Source organism: Colias philodice, chromosome 15 (genome assembly GCF_061535455.1).
Source record: "Colias philodice isolate Cphi_HAF_F1 chromosome 15, ilColPhil1 Martin Lab GWU primary, whole genome shotgun sequence".
Classification (NCBI taxonomy): domain Eukaryota; kingdom Metazoa; phylum Arthropoda; class Insecta; order Lepidoptera; family Pieridae; genus Colias; species Colias philodice.
This window is the reverse complement of record NC_143100.1, coordinates 8,331,196-8,356,598: the sequence shown is the minus strand read 5'-3', so window position 1 is coordinate 8,356,598 and position 25,403 is coordinate 8,331,196. Positions and strand designations below refer to the sequence as shown.

At 33.1% G+C, this 25,403-nt stretch overlaps 1 protein-coding gene across 2 annotated transcripts in view; it reads right to left on the bottom strand.

The window, feature by feature from the left end:
- The window catches only part of LOC149482402 (proton channel OtopLc-like), a 59,236-nt gene that overhangs the window by 11,377 nt on the left and 22,456 nt on the right, over positions 1-25,403 (bottom strand). For both annotated transcript variants that reach the window (XM_089703726.1, XM_089703727.1), the window contains exons 3-7: positions 15,387-15,629; positions 11,810-11,962; positions 1,643-1,760; positions 1,274-1,382; positions 96-269 (exon numbers count right to left, since the gene is read on the bottom strand). In XM_089703726.1, the coding sequence (XP_089559852.1) occupies positions 96-269; positions 1,274-1,382; positions 1,643-1,760; positions 11,810-11,962; positions 15,387-15,629 (797 nt within the window). The remainder of the gene's footprint in view (positions 1-95; positions 270-1,273; positions 1,383-1,642; positions 1,761-11,809; positions 11,963-15,386; positions 15,630-25,403) is intronic.

Here is a 25,403-nt window from a genome sequence, read left to right as displayed (position 1 = left end):
ACAAGAGGAACAAGAATCGGACTCCGATTGGGATGAACTGTCTGATTCTTTTGTGTGTAAAAGATATATGTATAGTCTGATAGTTAGTCACTCACCAACAGCCCCCATCCTCAAGTAGAAGCTCCCATAGTGGTGTGTTCTGGACGTTAGCGCAAAGCCCAAAGACAATCGTTTGGCAAATAGTTGCGGTTGAACGTGCGTGGTGGCTGTACTGCGTTCCGTACGGGAGGAACAAGAATCGGACTCCGATTGGGATGAACTGTCTGATTCTGTTTAGAGATAAGAAAAATTATTATTTTTTAAATTCTCGTTTGTGTGAGTTACCATGCTGCTAGAAATCAATTGAACAATAACTAAGTTATGTATGTATATTCAGTATGTCTCAGAATAGCTTGTTAAGTATATTTGATACACCCCAGTGATAAGAAAAGGGCAATCATATTTTTTTCATAATCCCCGACATCCGACGTTACCCCCGAGCATCTTAAACTTTTTGATGACGATAAACTTGGAAAATATGAAACCATCTAGTTAACTTTGCTTCTTGAACTTTAAAATTTATGTTATTTGAACATAAATTGCATTTTATATAATAATTAAGAACTGTCACACTTTTAAGGAGCATCATCACAACAAGGAATAAAATTATGAAAGTTCGATAAGAACTGCAGCACACAAACTTCAATACAAAATGGATTTACACGGTATCCTACGCGTACACTACAAGAATATTGGGTTTATACTAACAAAGTTAGTTGGCTTCGAGAAATTTCAGGACCGCAATATCTTAAGGAATATAATTCAAAAACACCCTGCCTCTACAAACTTAGTTAGGAAGCCATATTTACTGCATAGTATCTACACAGGTACACGTCGCAAGAAAATTTACTTAAAATGGAGACGAGGACTTGAGTAAACTTTAATTGAAGCTCGACCCTCGTCGAATAATGAATTTAATAATAAGTTTCAAGCGGTTATATAATTGCTTAAAAATAAATTGATGAGGAAATTGTTCGTTTACCAAAAGAAGATAATGATTTGAACAGAAAATATATTAGATTAGATAAATAAATGTACCTACTGAAATACCATTAGTTCACTGAGAGTAATATAACTTACATACGAAATAGATAGGTACCTATTTTTAGTTTGTTTTCACATATACCTACCTATTCTGATTAAATTTGTATTAATAAATTCCGATATTCACAAATCCTTAGGTTTCTTCATATACATTAGCTCAGGATGGATATTTTGTAAGCAAAACACTCACTTGCCATAACTGTAGTATCAGTTGCTGAACGTGATCTATCTCGAAGCAACGCTGCGTACATGTAGAGAAGAAATACCATGCTTCCAATGTAAAGGTATAAATAAAAACCCTGCAAAATATAATACGTGCATAAAATAGAAATAATAAAGTAAATATAGGTACCACATATTTTGGTCGAATATTCAAATAGATCTAAGTGCTCGTGAATATACTCTTTGATGTAAGTCAAGTTTTCAATTGCAATTTGCGTTTCACAAAGCTTTGAACATGCGACTCGTGTATTTTTGAACGAAATCGTATGTGAACTTTATAGCTGCAATTTTCTTTGTTAGTGAATATATAATCAATTTATGCGTCAAATTATGTTACCTCATAAAACGATGGTGGAATGTATGTAGAAATAACTTCAGCCATAGGAAACGCAATTCCCATCACAACCAGGAGCTTTCCATATAAAGCTGAAAGCGTCGTTGCGAAAGCTTCACTCCTATAAACAAATACATTCTTTGTAGTATTAGCTATATCTTGATGAATATAATTATATTGAGATATTTGAGTACTAATTAAAACCACATATTAGTTGTATTAAGGTACCTATGTCGTAATATTTAATACGATCTATTTACTATGATAAGAGGCAAATAAAAATTAAAAACATTTATTTAATTGTTGTATTTGAATGAATGCAGGTAGGTACCAAAATAAAATGTAGATTCAAATAATTTGTATTTATATCTTATCTTTATTATCAATTTCAACGGGTTTTATCCATAATATCATTCGACCCAATGTTTGAACATTTTATACCGAGCGTAGTCACAGACAGACAGCTTGAAATATCTCTAGAATGTTCATGAGTATCAATTTTAAGCCAAGGAATAGAAACTCACTCTCGCATATAATATTTTCCCGGGTAAAATAAGAAATTTTGTCAGTGTAAATATAATATTATTCCAGTGGGTAAATAGACATCAAATGGTTTATGGTTAATTTCAAATTATATATTTATTTGTGGTTTATTGGAAGTACTCAGATACATATTTATTTAGGTATATTTAATGCTTTTTGGAATGACTTATTAGGAAACACGATTTGATGAAAGTTTCGCTTTAAAGTAAGAAAATATTTATTATCTTCTTCTCTGTACCATATTTCCATCAATCAATTTTAAGTTTAAAAATAATAACTTAGGTAATATTATCTTAAAATATGTCTAGGTATGATTATATTGTTCCGCTACTTAAGCAAGCAAGTAAAATATGCTTAGTGTGACAACCCTAACAAATTCAAATTATTATTAACGATGTTGCCATGAGCACAACTAATATATTCGGATTAAATGGTGTGTATTGAATTGTAATAATCAAGATCAGAGGCTTGCTTTATACAGACCATTAATACGACGCGTCACATGTAGGGCATGCACCCGGGTTTACCCGGTTCCGAAAAACCCGGGTAAACCCGGGTTTTTTGATGATCTTGAGAACCGGGTCTGGATAGTATGAAACCCGGTTCTCCCGGTTCCGACCAAAATATTAAAATATGAAGTATTATTTATATTTTGCTGCATTATTTTAACAAATTTATTCTATCTGGCAACGTCAGACTCACGTGCATCGCGAATTTTCTTGTCAAGCGTGGCTCTGATTGGTTGTCTAACCTTAGATGCTATAAGTTTCCTACGGGTGTATTAACAAAAAAAAATTAGGCTTCGAAAATGACAAAAATTAGGCTACTGAAATATTTTTATTAGATTTGTCGTGAATTTGAAAAGCTGTTGATTTTACTGTTTCATATAATGATCCATTCATGTTTTTGTTTTTGGTATCAAGCTGAAATTTATATCGAATACTCAAGTCTTCGGTCCCTTGATGCTGTGAAAAAGTCAAACTCACAAGCCAACACATCAAAATATACAGCCGTAAATGCTGAAACTTATAAAAAATAGGTTTGTTCGGAGCCCTCGGAGCGCGAGTCCGACTCGCACTTGGCCGGTTTTTTGCTTTACAGTTTGCAGTTAATGAATAAGGTTTAAGTTTATAATGTGATACTAGCTTCCGCCCGCGACTCCGTCCGCGCGGATATCCGTCTTTTTTTTTTTTTGTGTGGTGTCTCTCAATGTTAGCCAGAAGGGCTTCTACATTTTAACGCGGACGCGGGGGTGAACTGAAGGTTCACCCTGGTAGCGACATGCACAAGGGCGTCCCCCCTTGACGGGGACCACGAACCTCGGCTTGAGCTGTCGCTTGAGTGGAGGAGGCCAGAAGGGCCCTAATCGGACGGGATATCCGTCTTCGCGTGGATGCTTTATTTCTACATATTGAGTAACTCTGACAATGACATTTTATAAAAAAAAAGAATCCACTGTGGGCAACGCAACGTGTGTTCGCAGTTCTACAGAACAACGTGTATGGATAAAACTGAAAAATTTAGATTTATTTTTTTTCCACGTATTTTTTCAAAATAAAAAGTATTCTATTTTATGCCCAGGATAATAAATTATAATTATACCAAGTTTTATCGAAATTGAACCGTTAGTTTTCCCGTGATGTCCGCATATACAGACAGACAGACAGACAGACCAAAATTTTTTTAATCACATATTTGGGTTTGGTATCGATCCAGTAACACCACCTGCTATTTATTTTTTCAATATTTTTAATGTACAGAATTGACCCTTCTACAGATTTATTATATGTAAAAATTATGATAACAAGGTACTTTTATAAGACCGATAAATAAAGAGAAGTATTGAAATTTTGTTTCTTTATTAATTTAATAAAACAAGACACAAGCCGCGTAAAATAAAAGGCCTATCAGGTACTTTTATAGTTACTTTTGTTTAATTCCGTATTTTTTCCGAGGTATTATAAAAGAACCGGGTAACCCGGTTCTACCCGGTTCTGAGCTCGATTTGGAACCGGGTTTCAGAAACTTGGAACCGGACTCGGTTCTGCATGCCCTAGTCACATGTCAAACCGTACGAGGTAACGTGTTATTTTGATTTGGGTATACCTACCTATACAGACGAGTTAAAATTTCTACTTGTTCTTTTTTTTTTACACTTTACTATGCTAGTTATACAAATTACTTAAAACTAAAACATATAGCTAAACTAGCACAGAGGGCGGCCTTATCACTAAAGAGTGATCTCTTCTTACAAATTAATCTGGAATTCCTTTGTTATTTTAAGGACTATACAAATAATACATTCTTCCCTTTTTATAAAATGTATTTGATAATGCTTTTACGTAACTTTGAATTTTTATTGTACCACGATAACATATTTTAATCAGGACAACCCCGTTTCGCAATCTGATATTTCGTGTTCGTAAAAAGTTATTTTTATAGATTTAGTTATTAATTAAAAATCTGGGGCGTTCTCGTGAAACATGCCCTTATCAAACTCGTTAAGCACGTGAGAAAGGATTCATTAAAGCTCTTTATAGTAAAATAGACTTTATTATTTTCGGGTCAGAGTCTCATTTTCTGTACCCTCATCAAGCTGTATAACAGTAATCTGTTTTAATATTACAGAAATAAGCTTTTATCGTTTCTTCCCGTCCGCCAGAAGTGTTCCCTTGACGATGAAAAACTTGACATAATAAACACGTTCAGAATAATTTATAAAGCATCGTTTCTTTTAATCTTGAAAGAATACGGTACATTTATAACGGATTAGCATTATGAAGTAGGAACTGTTTACTGTTAGACGTCAAGTCCTTGAATGAGTGAGAGATTTCAAACACGAATAAGAGCACATAACATAAACATAATTAATCTAAGCCCTATCTACGTATCTTTGTAATTGATAGCAAGAGTAAACATACTTCTACAATTATAGATAAAAATGTAGACTTAATGCAAATTGACTACTAAGAATGTTTCAATATGCAAATTGCATGTTTAACATCATCGTTTATAAGTCTATAATAAATTGAATTAATCATTTGTATTTGATAATAGTCAAAGATAAGCAAAGATAAATTTAATTTGCTCATAATCCACTGTTGTCATTACACCAACATTCAAGGTGGCACGATGGTACCAAGGACGCAGAAAGGCATTAAATAATCATAAAACCAGGAAAACTAGACCCACGAACATTGTTAGATACAATAACGTTCACGAAACTTCGTTGCCAAACTTGTAGCACTCAAGGTGTCTTCGTGTCTGGTTTTTGTGAGCCCTCATTCCCTTGGGGTAAGCCCCCTCTCGTACATGCTCCGTTACCATGACAACGGCGTGTTACTGGCTCCCCGCAGCTATCCTAACGATACCTCCAAAACATACGTAGCTACACAAAAGGACGGGACCTGGTTTTTGAGAGATACTTCTTGTGCGTTGTTCCACTTTTAACTTCGCGAGTTGAATGAACGCACTTGAATACGAATTATTCTGCAAGTAGTTAGGAGGGATTATATATATAAAGTATCATGCATACTCGTCTCGCAATTTAGACGCGTCGAGATTGTAGCACAAGAATGGAACAAAAGAATACCTAAAATTTACATTTGTACTTAGCAGAGATTTACGTATTCTTTCACTAACATTTTGCACGAATCATTTTTGAAATGAATAACTTGTGACGGGGATGTGCTATACTTTATCGTAATGATTTTACTTAGATATATCTAAAAATAAAATATGTATATCAGTTCTATTTATGTTTGAAGTTAGTCTTATTTACAGTTAGGTACTTCATATAAAAAAAACAGAACATGTCAAATCAAAATCAATGGTATTATGATTTATGAAATGTAACTAAAGAGAAGCTTGATCAGTCATCATCAAAACAAAGTATCAATAGAACTTAAATAAGGGAAGGGAGCTTTTAATTCAATTTACTCAAGATGATTGTTACCCGGTACATTTCTACTGTGATTAACATAATATCCAAATGAAAGTAGTAATATTATATATGTGCACCAACATTAGCCATAAAGGCAGTTTTATCCCTTGTGATTAATGTCTATGATATCATAAACGTGACGTCATTGTATAGGGAGAAAAATAAAGTCTTGGAAGGAACTGTCCCCATTAAAGAATAGTATTCATTTTTCTTCTTTCCAAATGAAGGTTTTACCATAAACATTCTCTTACTTTGATATTAACTACTAGGTAAAATATATCATAGTACTACAATCTGAACAATCTATTAGTTCTAAATGCTCTAACAGGTTTTGAACACAATAAATCATTCAACGATATTGGCTTACAAACATTTTCCACCGTATACTTTCTATAATCATTCCATTACAGTAACTAGATAAGAGGCGGCCGCTCTTATAATTAACACTAGCAGTAAACAGAGAATTCCCATTACCCTACTAAGGAAGATTTTATTCTGGGAACAGTCGAGCCTTTGTAATGAGGTATAATTATTCCGCTACAAAGCGGTAAGTATTGTCAAAGTACCTACAAACTATTACTATGTAATAGTGTGCTTTTAATTTAGAAATTAGAGCTCGGAATAGAGGCATGCGCGTTTTTTTGTATACCTACATATTACAAGACTTGGAAAACATTGTTTACATAATATTATTATGCACAATATTACCTACGCGATGGAAAAGTTGTAGAGCTGCAGTCAGCGTAAAAATGTATTTTCATAAACAAAGGCTGTATTCAAATAGATAGCTTAAATTAGATCGATATTTTTGCTATCATAAAATATACAAAACTTGATTGTGACATGAAGATACAAAATGCATATTACAAGTATATATCCTAATCGAGTACGGAAGTAAACTCCAGACGAGTGCATCCCAATTTCGCTCGCAAGTGCTAATGAAATTTCTCGAGATGAGATTCTCTTGATATCGATGGGCTGCACTTCCGAGTAGTGATAGATATTTATTAAGTGCGTTAGGAGAATATGATACTTGATCTAATTACGACACTGTTATGTTACTTTGGAACGTGAGTTATTACAATGTAAGAACATTTAATAAGATTATATATTAACCTACTTCTAATTACTTAATTAAATAAAAAAATGGAAGTTATTTGTTAATCGAGTAACAAATATTTATGTTATATCTTATGAGTGCAATAGAAAAAAGCTACAAACTTTTCGCATTGTTTATTTAAATGAAATCCCAAGAAGTGTGAAATAATATAAATAAATAGTAGAATTAATGAATAAAAGCTTAAGAAACTTCGATTAATTAAGTGAAATCTTTCAACTCTATCAAGAGAGCCCTTAGCGAAGGGAGCTCGTGACATGGAGAGTCACACGTAACGGAGGGTTCTTAACTGAGACATGACGATTTAAAGACATGTGTCATGGTGTAGACCTTACAATGGAAGATATATTTTATATTAATAATGATTAAGCTGAATAAGTTAGAAATGTATGTATTTGATGTGATTATTAAATAGTATGTATGTAGCTTCGCTGGTTTGCTTTATGTGTGATATGATATTTTTGTTTTATTTATCTTTCCATGTGAAAAGAGCTTTTGTGATAATTTAGCTTTACATATTACTACCTTTCTACCCACGGCTATGTGATGCGGTGATGCTTAAATAATTAATCAATGATACAAAATTGAAATACATGAAATTAAAATATATATTGTTTAAAGACAAACTGTAATAAAGTCCATTGCTATAACCTGAATATTGAATAACAGTATAGAGTTTTAATCAAACCTTAATTTCGATTCATAACTTCCAAATAGGGGAATAAAACATCTATAAATAACAAACTTCAAATGAAACAGGTGTAAAACATGTTCTTCACAGATGACGCCAAGCGTCTTTACGTACTACAGGAAATCAAATACAATAAATTATTTCAGAAAATACATGTGATATTCTGACGAAGGTTATATATCACTCTTGACCCTAAGTAGGGGAGTGTGACTGAAAGTTACATATTGTGCTATATGCGTTGGGTGGATGTTTTTTATTCTTTCTCTTTTTAGTCCATTGAATAAAAAGTTCTAGAGTGCGTGAGTTAGTAACGTAAGATGTTTCTTCGGAAACATGTCAAGAGTCCCTAGGTAATAAACATACTAAAACCCCGGGACACTAGGAGGAGCCCCGGAGTGGGGGGAGGGGGGGAATGGGCCCATTTTTTCATTTTTCGCTTAAATCTCAAAAACGGTACATGTTAGAGAAAAACTTTCAAGGAAAAGTTGAAAGGCCATAAAATTATCTACAAGTTGTACCTAAATCATTTTTTCCTATATCCTACCGTTTCTGAGTTATACGCAGTAAAAAATGATTTTGGCTCAAACAATTTCCCCATACTACACATCAATCGATCAAAAAATATTTCTTTCTTCCAACAAACTCAAATGTGCAACTTGTCACCGGTACTGATAGATTGCTCTTAATTAGGTCTATAATTGGTAAAATAAACACATTCCTCCATGGAAGCCTTTAGGAGGAATCGATTGTCAAAATATTATATTAGGGCAGTTTGAGTTACTGAACTTGATCTTTTTATTTTTTTCTTCCAAAAAACTCAAAAGTGCAACTTGTGATCGGTACAGATAGATTGCTCATAATTAGGTCTATCATTGATAAAAATACCAGATTCCACCACGTAGGCGTTTACGGGGAATTGAATTTTATTAGGGTAGTTACGATACTTGAACTTTTTATTTTTTTTCTTCCAAAAAACTCAAAAGTGCAACTTGTGACCAGTACTGATAGATTGCTCTTAATTAGGTCTATAATTGGTAAAATAAACACATTCCTCCATGGAAGCCTTTAGGAGGAATCGATTGTCAAAATATTATATTAGGGTAGTTTGAGTTACTGAACTTGATCTTTTTATTTTTTTCTTCCAAAAAACTCAAAAGTGCAACTTGTGACCAGTACTGATAGATTGCTCTTAATTAGGTCTATAATTGGTAAAATAAAACACATTCCTCCATGGAAGCCTTTAGGAGGAATCGATTGTCAAAATATTATATTAGGGTAGTTTGAGTTACTGAACTTGATCTTTTTATTTTTTTCTTCCAAAAAACTCAAAAGTGCAACTTGTGACCGGTACAGATAGATTGCTCATAATTAGGTCTATCATTGATAAAAATACTAGATTCCACCACGGAGGCGTTTACGGGGAATTGAATTTTATTAGGGTAGTTACGATACTTGAACTTTCTATTTTTTTTCTTCCAAAAAACTCAAAAGTGCAACTTGTGACCGGTACCGATAGATTGCTCATAATTAGGTCTATCATTGATAAAAATACCAGATTCCACCATGGAGGCGTTTAGGAGGTATTGAATTTTATTAGGGTAGTTACGATACTTGAACTTTTTAATTAACTACCCTAATAAAATTCAATTCCCCGTAAACGCCTCCATGGTGGAATCTGGTATTTTTATCGATGATAGACCTAATTATGAGCAATCTATCTGTACCGGTCACAAGTTGCACTTTTGAGTTTTTTGGAAGAAAAAAAATAAAAAATTCAAGTATCGTAACTACTCTGATAAAATTCAATTCCCCGTAAACGCCTCCGTGGTGGAATCTGGTTTTATTATCAATGATAGACCTAATTATGAGCAATCTATCTGTGCCGGTCACAAGTTGCACTTTTGAGTTTTTTGGAAGAAAAAAATAAAAAGATCAAGTTCAGTAACTCAAACTGCCCTAATATAATATTTTGACAATCGATTCCTCCTAAAGGCTTCCATGGAGGAATGTGTTTATTTTACCAATTATAGACCTAATTAAGAGCAATCTATCAGTATCGGTCACAAGCTGCACATTTGAGTTTTTTGGAAGAAAGAAATATTTTTTGATCGATTGATGTGTAGTATGGGGAGATTGTTTGAGCCAAAATCATTTTTTACTGCGTATAACTCAGAAACGGTAGGATATAGGAAAAAATGATCTAGGTACAACTTGTAGATAATTTTATGGCCTTTCAACTTTTCCTTGAAAGTTTTTCTCTAACATGTACCGTTTTTGAGATTTAAGCGAAAAATGAAAAAATGGACCCATTCCCCCCCTCCCCCCACTCCGGGGCTCCTCCTAGTGTCCCGGGGTTTTAGTATGTTTATTACCTAGGGACTCTTGACATGTTTCCGAAGAAACATCTTACGTTACTAACTCACGCACTCTAGACCCCCCTTGGAGGGACTCATTCAATGGACTATTTGTTATGACGTGCCTACTTTTCTTCATAATCGGTGAATACCGTGTTCTGTTGCGAGGCCGTGTTAACATCTCGTTTGTAGATTTATATATTTCTGTTTAAGTTAATATCCAAGTAAAGAGAAAATTAAAATAGAATAAAACAAATATTCATAGATAAATCAAAATGTTAAACATAAATTAGTTGATGAAACTCATTTTTAACATTTCTTACATTAATATGGCATTAATGATTAAATTAGTTTTTATATCGCAAGCCACAACAACATGCAAAAATTTGACAACATACAAAAATTCCACTTGAAAATCGAAATAATACAAAGATATTTCTCGTAGCCACATATCTTATTCGCAATAAAAGGAAGATCCATATATTAATATGATAACAGTTTGAGTGAGCATAAAGTTTTATTAGGGTTCAGTTGAGGACCCAAAGACACCGCGTCAGCAACCCAACGACTAAACGATATATCCTTGGAAAAGGATATTTGTAATGTTTCCATAAAATAATCATGACTGATAGCAAGTTATAGAAAAAACGTAAATATGCTAATTTTTAAAGTACATTTAACGATCAATATTGTGATAAAAGTAAATTTGAAATGTCACATAAATTTTAGTAAGTATTATACGCCAGAACTGGGAGAGCATCGCCTATATTTCTGAGCTCATTATATTTCTTCTTTATTATTAGAAAATACTATATGAATAAGCCGAAGGTTTTTATCGCTTTTTTCTCTATAATATCTCTATTATTTCAAAGCATTTTATTTAATATTGCATTGTGCAAACAAAAACTTCCTTGATATTGATCAATAATTCAAGTTTTAAATAAATTTAGCTTCTCATTTTTATTTCAAACTTTAATTTAATCAATATTTGTAACTTGTATGTACAACAACTTTACAGCAGGAGTCGACTTTACTGGCGAGTAGCCAAAATAAAGTTAGTCAAAAGCACAGACCGGGGATTTGCTAATAAATTATACACACTTAGCCATACTTTACTAAATTCAGTATTGATCACAACATGTAGGTACACGAAAAAGATATACGAAAGTTATACGAAAAAGATGCAGTCACATTTTTCTCAAGTGTATGCATATTAATTTTTATATTACCTAATATTGAAACTATTAAATGGAACGCTCTACCAACGGCAATAGAAATGACACGAATTTAAATTAATTATTGTTTATTGTATGAATTACTCTATTATTGAAACATTATCCACGAATATATGATTTGATTTAAATTTCCTATTCTTATACTATTTAACACCACATAACTATATTTAATATTTAATTTTACCACTGCCTCTACATTATTGCCTTATAAATCGTAAACATATAAAAACCTGGATCTTAAAATACGCTACCTTTTTTAAAGATTGTTTAATAAATTATATACTCACGCGCTAATAATATGCACGTTCGGGATAGCAGTGTTAGGCCTGGAGGGTCGTCGTGCTGGCGGCAGCGGTGGTCGCGGCGAGCTTCCATCTGAATGACCATACAGTACGGGCTGAAGGGACAATGAGGTTCCTAGCGATGGTGGACTAGGTAACCTATGAAGAAATAAGTAGGGTCTTTATTCTACAGATGTCGAGAGTATGTAATAATAAGAAAATTTTAAAAACAAGAAATATAGAGTTACTTGCTGACCTTAGGTACAACGATTTTCTGAATCGCTGCTAAATGCTTTTTTATATAAAATAAACTAAACAATCAAGAGGACCTCTGTTACTTAAAAATACTGCAATAAAACAGTTTTCATTTTTAAGTTTAAGCAGCTTTGCTCTCAGTTTTAGATTAATCACTATTCAGCACTCAAAGTTTTTGAACACAATTACATGGATTTTATCATTAAAACACAACTTTCTTACTATTTAAATTTAGTTACAATGTATACCTAATGGACTACAACTATTTAACCAACATCCAAAGTTAACAATCAATATTCTAAACAGAAGATAGACTATAAGCCACTGTAAATGCTCCGCTATCCATCATATTCGTAAGACGACTCAGCGTATTTAAAGCCGACTAAATCCAAGAGCACAAAATCGCATAGAATTAATGCCAATAGCTCGACCACACTTGCTTCACTAGATCCGACATTGAATTTACGACATTCAGCCCATAAATCTCATACAGAAACCGCACTCCATTCAAGTGCCACAGGAGAAAAATTTATTTACTCTTTTATTACTCTCTCATAATAGGCGAAGCATTGTTAGCAGTACCGCCTTCTTAATTCCTTTACCTTAGATCTCCACCTCATATTATCTGTTAAATAAGAGATATTTCCTTTTATGGAATAATTTAATGAGATTTCGAAGATGTGTATTGAAATCTATTTTTAATTAAATTTACTTACTTCGTTGGATACGGAGCAAAGAAATTTACTTCTTGAGCATAAATATAAAATTGCTTTTCCGATAATGATTCCGTATTGAAGTCGTTTCAAGACGCTTTTAGATTGTATTTTTCATTAGATATAAATCCTCAACATTATTAAGAATTTGCTTATTGCGCAAGGCCCTTAGCTCTTATTGAATATGATACCTAAGTTATTAGTTGAATGATATTGAATAAAATTTTAAATATGTAAACGACTAACTAACAGTAATGCAGTACCCATCTTGAGAGACTTTTTCTCATTTAATCAAAAATATTTCTAATCTAAATAAAATAGTAAAATACATAACAAAACTTATATATTCATATGAAAGTTTAATACGAATCTAGCTTTTCGAAGTGACTATGTACGTAATACGAGCCCGCATTGGACTTCCGTTTTGTTACAAACCTATTTGAGCACAAAGGAAACTTTTCCCTTGTTAAATTGATAAAATTTGTGTATTACATAGACAATGTAGAGCTTTGTTTAGATATTTAGGTTAATTTTGTTTTTATTTCGAGTTTATGACTTTATCTAGGAAAAAATAATATCGTGAGGTAGATCCAAAATTACCTAATTCATTACATAATGCATTGTTCATTCTGGTTTGTATATTTTTAGGAGGTAATTTGATTTAAAAAAAATACGCGAAAATATTTAATTGCTAACCCAACATGATGTACATACGGCTCAGTATTAATTTAGTAGTTTATAGAAATGTAAGTTAAAACTCTCCGAGGTGTGCCATAATAATATTATACTTAACATTTTAAGCATGACTTTTCCAAGTATTATATGTAAATATATATATGGGCGGATGGCCATAATCATCAGAATCACCCATATCTTCAGTAAATTATAATGTTGGTGGAAACAAATGAATCATCAATGTTACAACAAATGTTATGTAATCGCACAAATCTATACGCTAGTAATTAGGGAATCACTTGATCAATCGCTTTTAATTAGTTTCGTTACAACAATGCACAAGATTACTCGGAACAATAGCGATTCGTCGCAAACGTGGTGCTCTAGCCGTTCTTCGTTTGTAACCAAGCAACGTCTTCAGCCGACCATCGACGCGACGCTCCGCTAGATCGACAGTTGTCAAATCTCGTTCCGATGTAATTCTCATCAGCCAGTAATACTTCTACCAGCCAGTAATACTCCTACATATATATGAATATCTTCATTTCAATTTATCAGTATACACCATATGCAAAAAAACATAGCCATTAAGCCAACAATTTACCATCGATTTATGAATCCATTTAAATAGCAACACGTACATAGCATAGTTATGAAACCTAGACCGTTCCTGTAATTTATAGTCCGCCATTTTCCATCCTGTCTGGATATTGTGGAAACCCGATACATTTCGATACTAATCTCATTGAGTATCATATTCTAATACTCGTTTGGCACTGCTTACTTTATGATCGTATAACGGCTTTGTCTTCAGTTTTAAAATATTGTTATATTATGTATTTTCCCATTTTTTGTTCGATAATAGCGGGAAAAGCGAAGAGGTATTTATTTAACGTGTGCATTATAAATTTTATAGCTACATAGTTAGTTTTCTGAGAGCAGATGTTTCTGTTTTTTTTTACTATATTGGGAGAATGGGCCATATCAAAATTAATTACGATGTACAGGTATAAATATATAGTATGAGTTACATAATAATTATTTTAATTATTAATAGTGAAGTAAGTGTAGATTTCTTGGTAAAATGTTGTATGTTTCCAGAGAGAATAACCAAGCGAAACGCAGTTTATGCAAAGTAATAGTCCTTTGTTATGGTTTTCCGCAGATCCGGCAGTTGCACATCTTCAGTCCACAGTGTGCACTATACAACCAAAGTCAGCCGCAGTGCAGCGTATTTACTTGGAAATACTCGTAGTAAGTTATATTGTCGTTTGAATACAAATATAGGGTAAGAAATATTTCTGTCGTCATTTCCGTAAACATATTTTTCTTAAACGGACTCTACATTTTAGTGTAAGTCGAATTATATTATACTTTTATAGAAACTAAACTTATAACGAAATAATTAAACACAATAGAATGAGAAGCATAGGATAAACTCTTGTTAAATAGGTACAAAATGCTCTGTTAAAACGAGAGGAAATCATAACAAAGGTATTTAATCTAACTTCCGATGGAATAAAATAACTGCAATTTGTGTATTTCCACATTTGTTATAGTTAAAGTTTCAGATACATTTTAGCCTTTGGTTTGCGAGAGTTTAACGGTAGACAAAACTTAGGTGTATAATATTACAGGTATACCAGTACCCATTAATTAAGGTATGGTATTATAATAATTTATGGCAGCGAAATGTAAAACACAATATTTTCATGTTTTTATGTATTGCAATATAAATAAAAAACGTAACTTAAAATACGTCCTAGTATTATAGTTCCACGTGAGTTAATATTAATTTAATGTGTTATTATTTCTACGGACCATAGGATTGCTTGATCACGATCTCCCCTAGTAGCAAACGAAGCTGTGGTCTATAGACAGGCGCAAATACAATCACATACATTATAGATATCTACATATTATGATAGTGGTTTACAAACCTCAACGGCGACTCCATATGCACATGATGAGAGGAACACGAAGGGGCCGGTTGGCACGGGTGCGCGGGTATCGGCGGGGGGCTGCTGTGCCTGCTCAGGGTCTCCGGAGACACCAGCGCAGCCCCCGCGGACGCCGGGCTCGGGAGCGGCGGCGCGCTGCTGCCTGACATCTCCGAGTCGCCGAACGTGCCCCGGGAGACATGGGACCCGCCAGACATGTTGTTCGCGGGGATTGAGAAGCAGCTGCAAGGGGTATTCATTTGAGAATTTTGGTCTAGAGTTAGTTAATAACGTGCTACAATAAATGAAAGAGCTGATGCCCAATGTTTTAATCAATGTGCATCATTTTGGAATACTTTAATTCGCAAACCCAAACAAAATCGTCAATTAATTTTAAGTAAGTGTATAAGTATGAGTATTATATTGTAGGGTTGTTGAGGATTCCTCTTCCGCTTCCTCATAATGCGGAAGTTCCGCAATATTTTGGGATCCTCTACCGTTACCGCATCCTCAAAAATGAAAATAAAAAAATCCTCTTCCGGTATCGCTTCCTCAAAATTTAGAGGAAATTTATGAGGATGCCGATCCGATCGGGCGGCGAATTTACAAAGCCTATTTAAACTAATATATGTATGTATTTGAGTTACGAGTCGGACTCTACTAACGAACAAGAGTAGAGTCTTACCGCCATATTTATATCTGCGCCTAACACTTATCTCTAAACATAATAATATAACATTTTCTCTCATACTCAGAAGAAACATATTTTACCAAAGATATCAAAGTGATGAATCGAATGTCAAAAGTCATTTTAAATTAAAAAACAAACAAGTTGTTTAAGCTTACATAATATCTACCAGTTAGTTTTTTTTTTTTTTGTGGTAATCGCCTAATTTCGCTTCTGGCACTGAGATGAGATAGGTTTTTTCGAGTAATATGCATAAACAAAAGCTCATCTGAGTCCGGCTCGTGACTCAAATAGTACTTAGAGGCTTTGTAAATTCGCGATCGGGCGAGTTAACCTCCCCCTAACCCTAAAACATCAATATGTACAGACAGGAGAATGGCTTTTGTTTTAATTTTAAAAGTTTTTGTTTTTTAATTTTGATTATAATTTCCTATCATCCTCATCCTCATCCGCTTCCTCTTCCGCTTCCTCATCCGCATCCTCTTCCTCAAAAAAATATCCTCTTCCTCATCCGCATCCCCTAAATTTGTGTGTGAAAATTCCTCTTCCTCCTCCTCTTCCTCATAATCACTTCCTCAACAACCCAATTATATTGTAATCATATACATTTAGTGGTGCCCTATTTTTTTAATCTTCTCAGTCTCACTTTTAATATATTCTGAGTAGGAGTAAACAAATACACAATAACAAGTAAACAAATTATTACAAGGCGGTATTACAGCTTGGTTTTTAATGATGTATAAAACCACAGACATTATAAAACTAAAGTTCATCAATATCTCATCTAACAAATGCGTGAAATCGATCACCCTTAAAACTAAAACTTCCAAAGATTCTCATTAAAACGTTCAGGTATCCGTGTAATTAGAAATACTTCTCACATAAAATGAACTTTTGGAATCTTTGAACACTAACGTCAAAGGCAAAAAGCTATTCCCGAATGGAATGTTTATTATACATATACACTAGCGGTCCGCCCCAGCTTCGCCCGTGGTACATATGAAAAATAGATGTTGGCCGATTCTCAGACTTACCCGATATGCACAGAAAATTTCATGAGAATCGGTCCACCCGTTTCGGAGGAGTATGCAGACTAACATTGTGACACGAGAATTTTATATACATACTAGCGGTCCGCCCCGGCTTCGCCCGTGGTACATATGAAAAATAGATGTTGGCCGATTCTCAGACTTACCCGATATGCACAGAAAATTTCATGAGAATCTGTCCACCCGTTTCGGAGGAGTATGCAGACTAACATTGTGACACGAGAATTTTATATATAAGATAAGATATATAGTAAACATTAGGTAATTTTGGATCTACCTTACGATATTATTTTTTCCTAGATAAAGTCATAAACGCGAAATAAAAACAAAATTAACCTAAATATCTAAACAAAGCTCTACATTTTGCACATAGGTTTCTTTTGTTGCAAAATAAATATTCAAAGCGAACGATCTATAGGTATCATGCGATAACTATGGAAGAAGTTTGTCATTTATTATTATAATACGAAAAACTATTCCAATGTATATTCAAGAAACCACGTGCAAGGAACATCAAATGGAATATAAATTGAATAACCATCTTTATCTTAATTCCATTACTCAGATCAATATGGTTCAATGGATACCGAAATCCCCATAAAGTATGAGGAGGGGGTCCACTTAAATGCCTCCTCATGCTTTATTATGCTGACAATTCAATTATTCTCATACGAACATTTTTCTGCTAGTAATTGATGGTGCTTCATATGAAATATGTTTCGCCGTGATAACGAATTTACATAATATGCTAATATTGACAAAAAATTGCGACGTAATATCAACGTAAATCTTTAAGGTATTTTCATAAAAATATGCCCATAATCGCGTCACACGCGGTGATATTTTATTTTTATTATTATTTTTTATCTGTTTTATGAAATCTTTATTTATAAACACATTCCAATCAAGCAGGTTTCGATAGCAATAAATAAATATTTATTGCTATGGAAACCTTAAATATTTTAACTTTACCGCAATAACTTTAAAATACCTATCGTTTTAAAAATAAATAATTTGTGTAGAAATACCTACAATCCCTACACAGACATTAGGAATGTCGAAAATAATAATTTATAAGATAGCTTGTATTGTATATCGATACAAACACAATCAAAGCTCCTGAAAAATAAATGAATGCTGCATATATTAAAATTTTACCATCCAAAAACTGTAAATAAATTTATGATTTTTGTAATCTAGATCCTAGATTAACGAACTAAATTTGTGTCCTATTTTGTTCCGGTCCAACGATCAGCTTGTTTTAGATAAAATCTATAAATGCATTTTAAGGCATTGTAAATATATCTTCCAAATAATTATTTCCAAAATGAAGATGTTGAATTCTAAGTCATAAATCAAATATGAAGCATAGAACCAGGGAGCCCGGTTTGAATGCGGCCTTAGCTATAATCTATTTTGAATGGAATGTAGGAACAATAGAAAATGACTTAGGCTTAACGTTGAACTTTCTTAATCGGAAGTGATTATTCATTGTTTTCCGACTTATCATTTTGAAAAGGATTCCATAGTGAGCTTAATGTTTTTGCAAAGTGCCTATGCATGAATGACATAAGGTGGCATGAAAATACGACGGACTCTAACCTCTATTCCAAACTACTTTTTTATGACAAAAGTGCAAGGGACATAATAAACATAAAACAATTGAAACATCACGATTCCAATTCAACGATTTGGACAATGCAAAATTCTATTCAATTTTACAGTCATTTCAATATCACAATGTTATTTCAATATAGATTTTCTGTAAATGTGAATTGTCAAACACTTAACCCGCAAACAACGTAGTTTCCAGGTCAAAATATTCTATTTGCCAACATTTTGAGTAGAAGCATGCGCTATGGTACTTATACCCATGGAACAATTTTCCGCTCTAGTAACGTGATTAATTAGGTTCCTGTTTCATTCTAAAAATATTTTATAAAGTTCGCGTTTCATGAAAATAATTATAATAAATAATCTGAACGAAATTGTTTTGAATCGCCCGCTGTAATTAGAAACTTTTACCATAATTTATAGTAAATTATTAATTATTAATGCATACACAAACATGTTGAAATCCTGTTGTCTATACCTACTTTCCTTATATCAATACCTATAGCGTTATATTTAAAGGTAATTCTCTTTATAAACACAAAAACCACAAACATACCACAAACATAGTTACATTGTTCTTTTTTTTTTCAAAATTTGTAAAATCTACGAATCCCGCCATTTTTTTTTCTCCTTTTTCTTTATTGTTTTTTTTTTATTCTAACGACTCGTCTTACCGGTCATTAATTGCTGCAAGATTGCAGCCAATCGAAATTTTACTTTCGTTAAATGGAAGTACAGATAAAATAGTAAAAGTTGTACTGACTTTTATATTTTTTTAACTAACTAGACGAAATTGAGGGTCTGTGGTTGGTGAAATAAATACGGTCGTGCTTCATTAGCGTTCGTTAATTCAGCAGACCCTACGTAGGTAAAAGTGAACATTTTAAAATATGTTTTTAAATTTATTCGTATATGTACTGGGTTAATAGCATTCATATTTTTTATGTGTTTGATATTTTAACAACCTAATGTACATAATATTGTGTTTGATATTGTTTAATTGCGTATTTAAAGTGAATAATTGAACATTTTTTTTAAGTCGACATTTTGAATTTGTTTTGAATATACAATGAAAATTACCTAAAGTTGATTAAAACCGTGTTTATAATTTTAATTTCGAATATTTCTGCTCAATATCCTGCTGTTATTGCGCGAATATTATAGAGAATTTGTAACTATCCAAGAAATAACAAAATTATCAGAGAAATATTCGGTGTAGGAAATTGAATTTAACATAAAACATTTTTTTTCTTCTCTACAAACCATAACTATAAAAACACATATAACTGCATGCCAATACTAAATCGATACAGAAGATCGTCAAGCGACGTGAATACCATTTCCGTATCCAATATGGCGGCGTCTGATTTCCGTTCCCGTTCCCGCGTAAATGGTTTACCTGGATTACATGCTACGTTTATTTTAATCAACTAAACGGTACCGTAGTGATTATTAACATTATTAACCTGTCTACATCATCCGCTGGCATTTAGTAGTTTCAATAATGAATAAATTCGATAATGACGGTAATAAAACAATAGTTAACGGTTTATTGTAGGACTAGGCTTTGATACTTTTTGTTCCTCGATTATGTACGGTTACATTAATTTATTCATAATATGTAATTGTATATTGTTATTTCATTTTATCTGTAATTTCCTTTGTCTATTTTACGGTGGTACCTAATTGAAAATCATGATGTATTGATTTTACCCACAGGGCCTGTTAACGACGTCTGTCAAAACACGATTATTGATAAAATATTCAGTGACAATGTACAGGTACTAAATAATTTAAATTGAATATACTACGACGGCATGTTCTCAATACAAGGGTCTTTAATTTTAAACGTGAAGGATATTACAAGGCACTGCCACGTTTTTTACTTGGCAGCTGGCACCCCACTTGACAGAGAATTATGGCAAGGAAAGGAGGTTTTTCCTTTATAAAGAACGAACTTTGTTTTTTTTTTGTATGCAATATTAAATAATAATTAAGCTTCGCTCTCCATGGTGATGGATAATCTCTTCATTATTTTATTCACCACAATGCCCAATTTAGGAACAAATGGCGAACTTTCATAATTTAAATTTGTATTTTCAAAAAGAAAATGCGTATCATACGTAGAAAATTCAACTTTCACAAATCTTTCAAACCAAACACATAACAAAGCGTCTATACTGAAAATATGTACGTATATATATGTCAACTGTGCTGAAAATGTCATGTAAAATCGATTTATGAAAGCAATACGAAACGGCAAGGAACTTTATCGGGAAATAAATTTTATTTTTCGTGCATGAACTGAGGAGCAGAATTTATGAATCTCAAGCAATCGCATTCCAGTTGCAATAATATTGAGCTAAGCCAATAAATCGACTCTAGGTTATATTTTATGTTACCTTAAATGGATCGTATACAAGAATTAACTCAAAGTGAGATTATTAATATCTACTGACTCACTTAACGAATATTTCCTTTCATCGGTTTTTAAACATATGTGCGAATGTAAATCTAAACTTGGCTAATTTTTTGAAATTTATCACTGCTATTTTAAAAAGTTGATGTAACTGATAGGTTTGATGTTTTTGTTAACGTTTTGGAACAATTTGGAACCATGAACGTAATATAATAATCATTTATTCAACACCGCTTTGTTTTTCAGGCTTGGTTTATTTCCGAAATGTAATCTTGACAAATGGGAAGAGTTACGTGTTGTGACGCGACGCTCTGGAGACGCAAAGTCTGCTATATGGTTAAGCTTATGTATTTAGTTCATAAATAAAACGGATTATTTTCTTATCCCTAACATGGTAGTGAAATAATCATATCAAGAGAGATTTGTGTTACCCTCGTCACCTCAGTCATGTCAAGTACAATATTCCAGTTGCCCTTAATAGTTATACATATTTTACAAGAATCACCGAGACCTTTTATACTGTAGATTGTAGAAAAACATTTTTTTAAATTGTTTTAAAAATAGTTCAGCCGTATGTTCTGATAAACTGCAAATAGGTAACAATATTAAGGACACTTTTTTAAAAGGTAATGTGGCAATACATTACTTCTTTTACAGTTAAAAAACGTGAAGCATAGTGAGGATTTTAAAAGCAACTTCACATAAATCGTCATTTAGCATGGTTTTAAAGTATAAAAGTTCGTTATACATGAGTTTCTCAACGTGCTCTGTGAAAGCTTTTAATGCGAACAAATAAATCCGCTCGCACGAAAAGCTGACGCTATCTAAAACCTTACTAATCTTTGTACCCCGTAACAAATACTACTGGATACATACTAGATATATACATTTGGTATTATAGAATGTCGTCTCGAAAGTAAAAGCTAAACTGCGCTGGTGACGTGTTTCAAATTGGACTTTATTGCGTATGCTGTTAGGTTTGGTTTTGAGGAGTGGAGCTTTTGCTTAGTTCGTTGCATGGTTAGTTAAAATAAGCGTAGGTTTCGTAGCGTTCCCTTTCGTTAGAGCTCGCCGGCCGCCCGCCTGGTGATCAATGGGCGTCTGTAGTAACTGGCTTTTTACGTTCAACGTAGTTATTGTACTTGAACGTTTCAGCGCTAGGGAAAAAATTCTGAAAGGGATTGAGTGCGATTTTACTCAGACTGGTTCAGCTAAAAGCGAGAGTAAATCACATTTTGATCGTTTTTCCGATCTTCGTAAGTAATTTAATTTTGGATTCCCTTTGTTCAAATATTTATTGTTCGGGTCTTTGAGCTTTTTCGGGAATTGATGGGAGTAAATTATAAAATTTATAGAATAGGCAATTTGACAGAATCAGTATTTCATTTTCCAAAAATAGTAATGTTAGTTAATTTCCTATCGTCTAAAATATATCCTTTCGAACAATAATAAAATAAAAAACTTACTCTTTTTCTTAATGTCTTGCCTATTTTAACTATCTATTAAGATAATTCAATAACATAATGGACTAATTTTTATTATTACTACTTGATACATACAATAATTGCAAACATTATGGTTTTTAAAGATCCATATTTAGCTCATCAGCATTATAAAAGCTCCGGTTTAAAAATGTACCCTTTCCGATTACGTTGCTTATGCCCGACCCTACTTAAGAGACATTTAAAATTTACCCAACAAAATAGGCTATGAATCTCGAATATAAACGACACATTGCCGAACATCTGTTTTGGCGAACAAAATAGACCGTGTCGCCTTCTAATTTGGTGTCAGGTTGCGTGCAGTGTCCGCATTTCGGTGCATTTTAAATTTAATTGCATGCCACCCTTGTTAACAGGCATTCTTCACGTTAGCGGTCGATGACCTGGCTTTAAGGACGAGCCGTGTTTATAACATTGATACGTCCGGAAGTAGGGCGAGGGACAGGAGTCAATGGTTTCACTTCTATGCTTTCCGTACACCTTGTTCATTCTTAATGTTAATTCAAAGTGAACTTAACAGGAACATGGTATCGCTTTTAAATCAAATCCTTACACCGCACTGCAAGGGGTTCCACTTCAAGTCGAGATTTACTGCCACATTTGGTAATTATTTATTTTAATAAAATACTATCCATAAACCATACTAAGAAAAGATCAATCAATATTCTTTTCATAAAAAAATTATAATCTTTGTTAACATCCACTACCTATAAAATCCAGAAAAAGCATAGATCAGGTAAATTATATAAAATGCACGTATAAAAGAGTACCTTCTAACAACATCCACCTCATTTCCACTAGGCACCGACTCCGTTATCTTCATTATAACACTTAAGCACTTACTAAACTGGCATTATTTCAAACAGATTATGTTTAAACAACTATTATGAGTGATGTTGCGCAGTCTGCTACAACCGCGCTCTCCATACTGAATTGTTCTTGATACGAACAGGGGATCATCAAATTAGATGATACCACTGCAGCAATTTTCTACTGCCATTATTGCAAACACGACGGCGAGACCGGACATAACCTCTCTAGCGAAATTGAACCACAAATAACATTATAAAGACATTATTTGTGTTATGCATGCGTTCTAAACGCTGCAATCTATTCCTTTATTAACACATCAATCATTTATCATTCTTTGATGTAAAACAATACCCAAAGTCTGCTGGATCAATTCAGGAATTTAAGCTACAGAAATATTACTGAAAATGATTAGACATACTGACTGAATGATAATTAATCAGCATATTATTTTGCATAGCCAGTTAGTTGAGAGACCCAAATGTCTAGGTGAGAATCCAGCAACTCAAAACGATACTATTCTGTGGCACATCCAATTCTTATTCCTCATACTATTTTAGGATTGCAACACATCCGTAGTTTATGCTCCTATTTGGATAGTGGTGGGCGTCAAGTATAATTACTGGAACAAGACACAACTTGTTCACCATAAAAAGTATATATTTCCTCTTTAAATTGTAAGGAAATTTCATTGTACTTCATAGTATGAACTAGAAATAGTTACATGGTATTATACAATGCTCTATGCAGCTAAATATAATATTTTAATAACACAGCCATTATAATAATGGTAAGGGGCAACTAACCATGATGAGAGGACGTGGGGGTCTGGTGGAAGCAATGCGGATGTTGTCGATTTTGCAACGATGGAGATAGTTAGAGATTCGATTGTATGCGCTCTTTATGTATGATTACAAGGTTAAATATATGATAGAAGGTCACCCTAATATCAATTTTGGAACTTAAAGATCATTTGGAGATAACAATGCGCTTTTATTCTGAATTTAAACTTAAATTTCAATTACAATAAAACCTACGAATAAAGCTATAGGTAGTTTGTATGTGTAGATGTGCCAACATTTGTTGCTCCGTCGTGCAAAAACTTCCGAACTTTTAGCCTTGTTTATCAAATTATAGGCTAAAGCTTGTACGGGTAGCGACAAACAAGACTATTAAATTGAATTTATGAATATAACAAGTAAATTAGGAACACATAAGGACACGACACGTACAATTAAATCTCGTTCAATAAATCTTACAATTAAATTGGCACAATTGCAAATTATTTATCGCAACATTTGAACATAAGTGGTACCCCAAATGGCAGATCAACATAAGCCAGTTAGTGTCAATTTGGATTTATGGCCACGCCGCAGCTCACGTGGCCGGCAGTGATTTGTTTCAGTTAAGCTTCAATTACTGCGATTTTTCAATTGAAATATAGAAATCTGACGTTGCTTTATTCAAACTTCCCTTGTAAATAAGCTATATTTATAAAACCATTACACAATGTCGGTTCTCATCTAGGTATTTTTATCTTATCTTTAACCTGGTTCCTGGTTTTTAATTCGCGATTTTTTCAAACAACAACACAACTTGTGTTCAATCAAATTGTGTAGAGCCACTCTATGAACAATGTAGCGACTACATAGGTATCTGAATCACATCTAAATCAATAACTTGCTTTACACATAATATTCCTTTATGAAATTATACAAAATATAAAAACGACCCAAAGCAACTGAAGAATGTTTAATAATAATTTATTTTGTTATTTTACTTACTAGATATTTTATTAATTTCATAGATAATACATTACGTAGGTACATACGCAATTTTATCACATTGTTTGTTCCAAAATCATAATGATAAGTAATAAACGGATTCTGAAGTAACAAGCAAACAGAATAAAAGCAAAATTAAATTAGGTAGAAA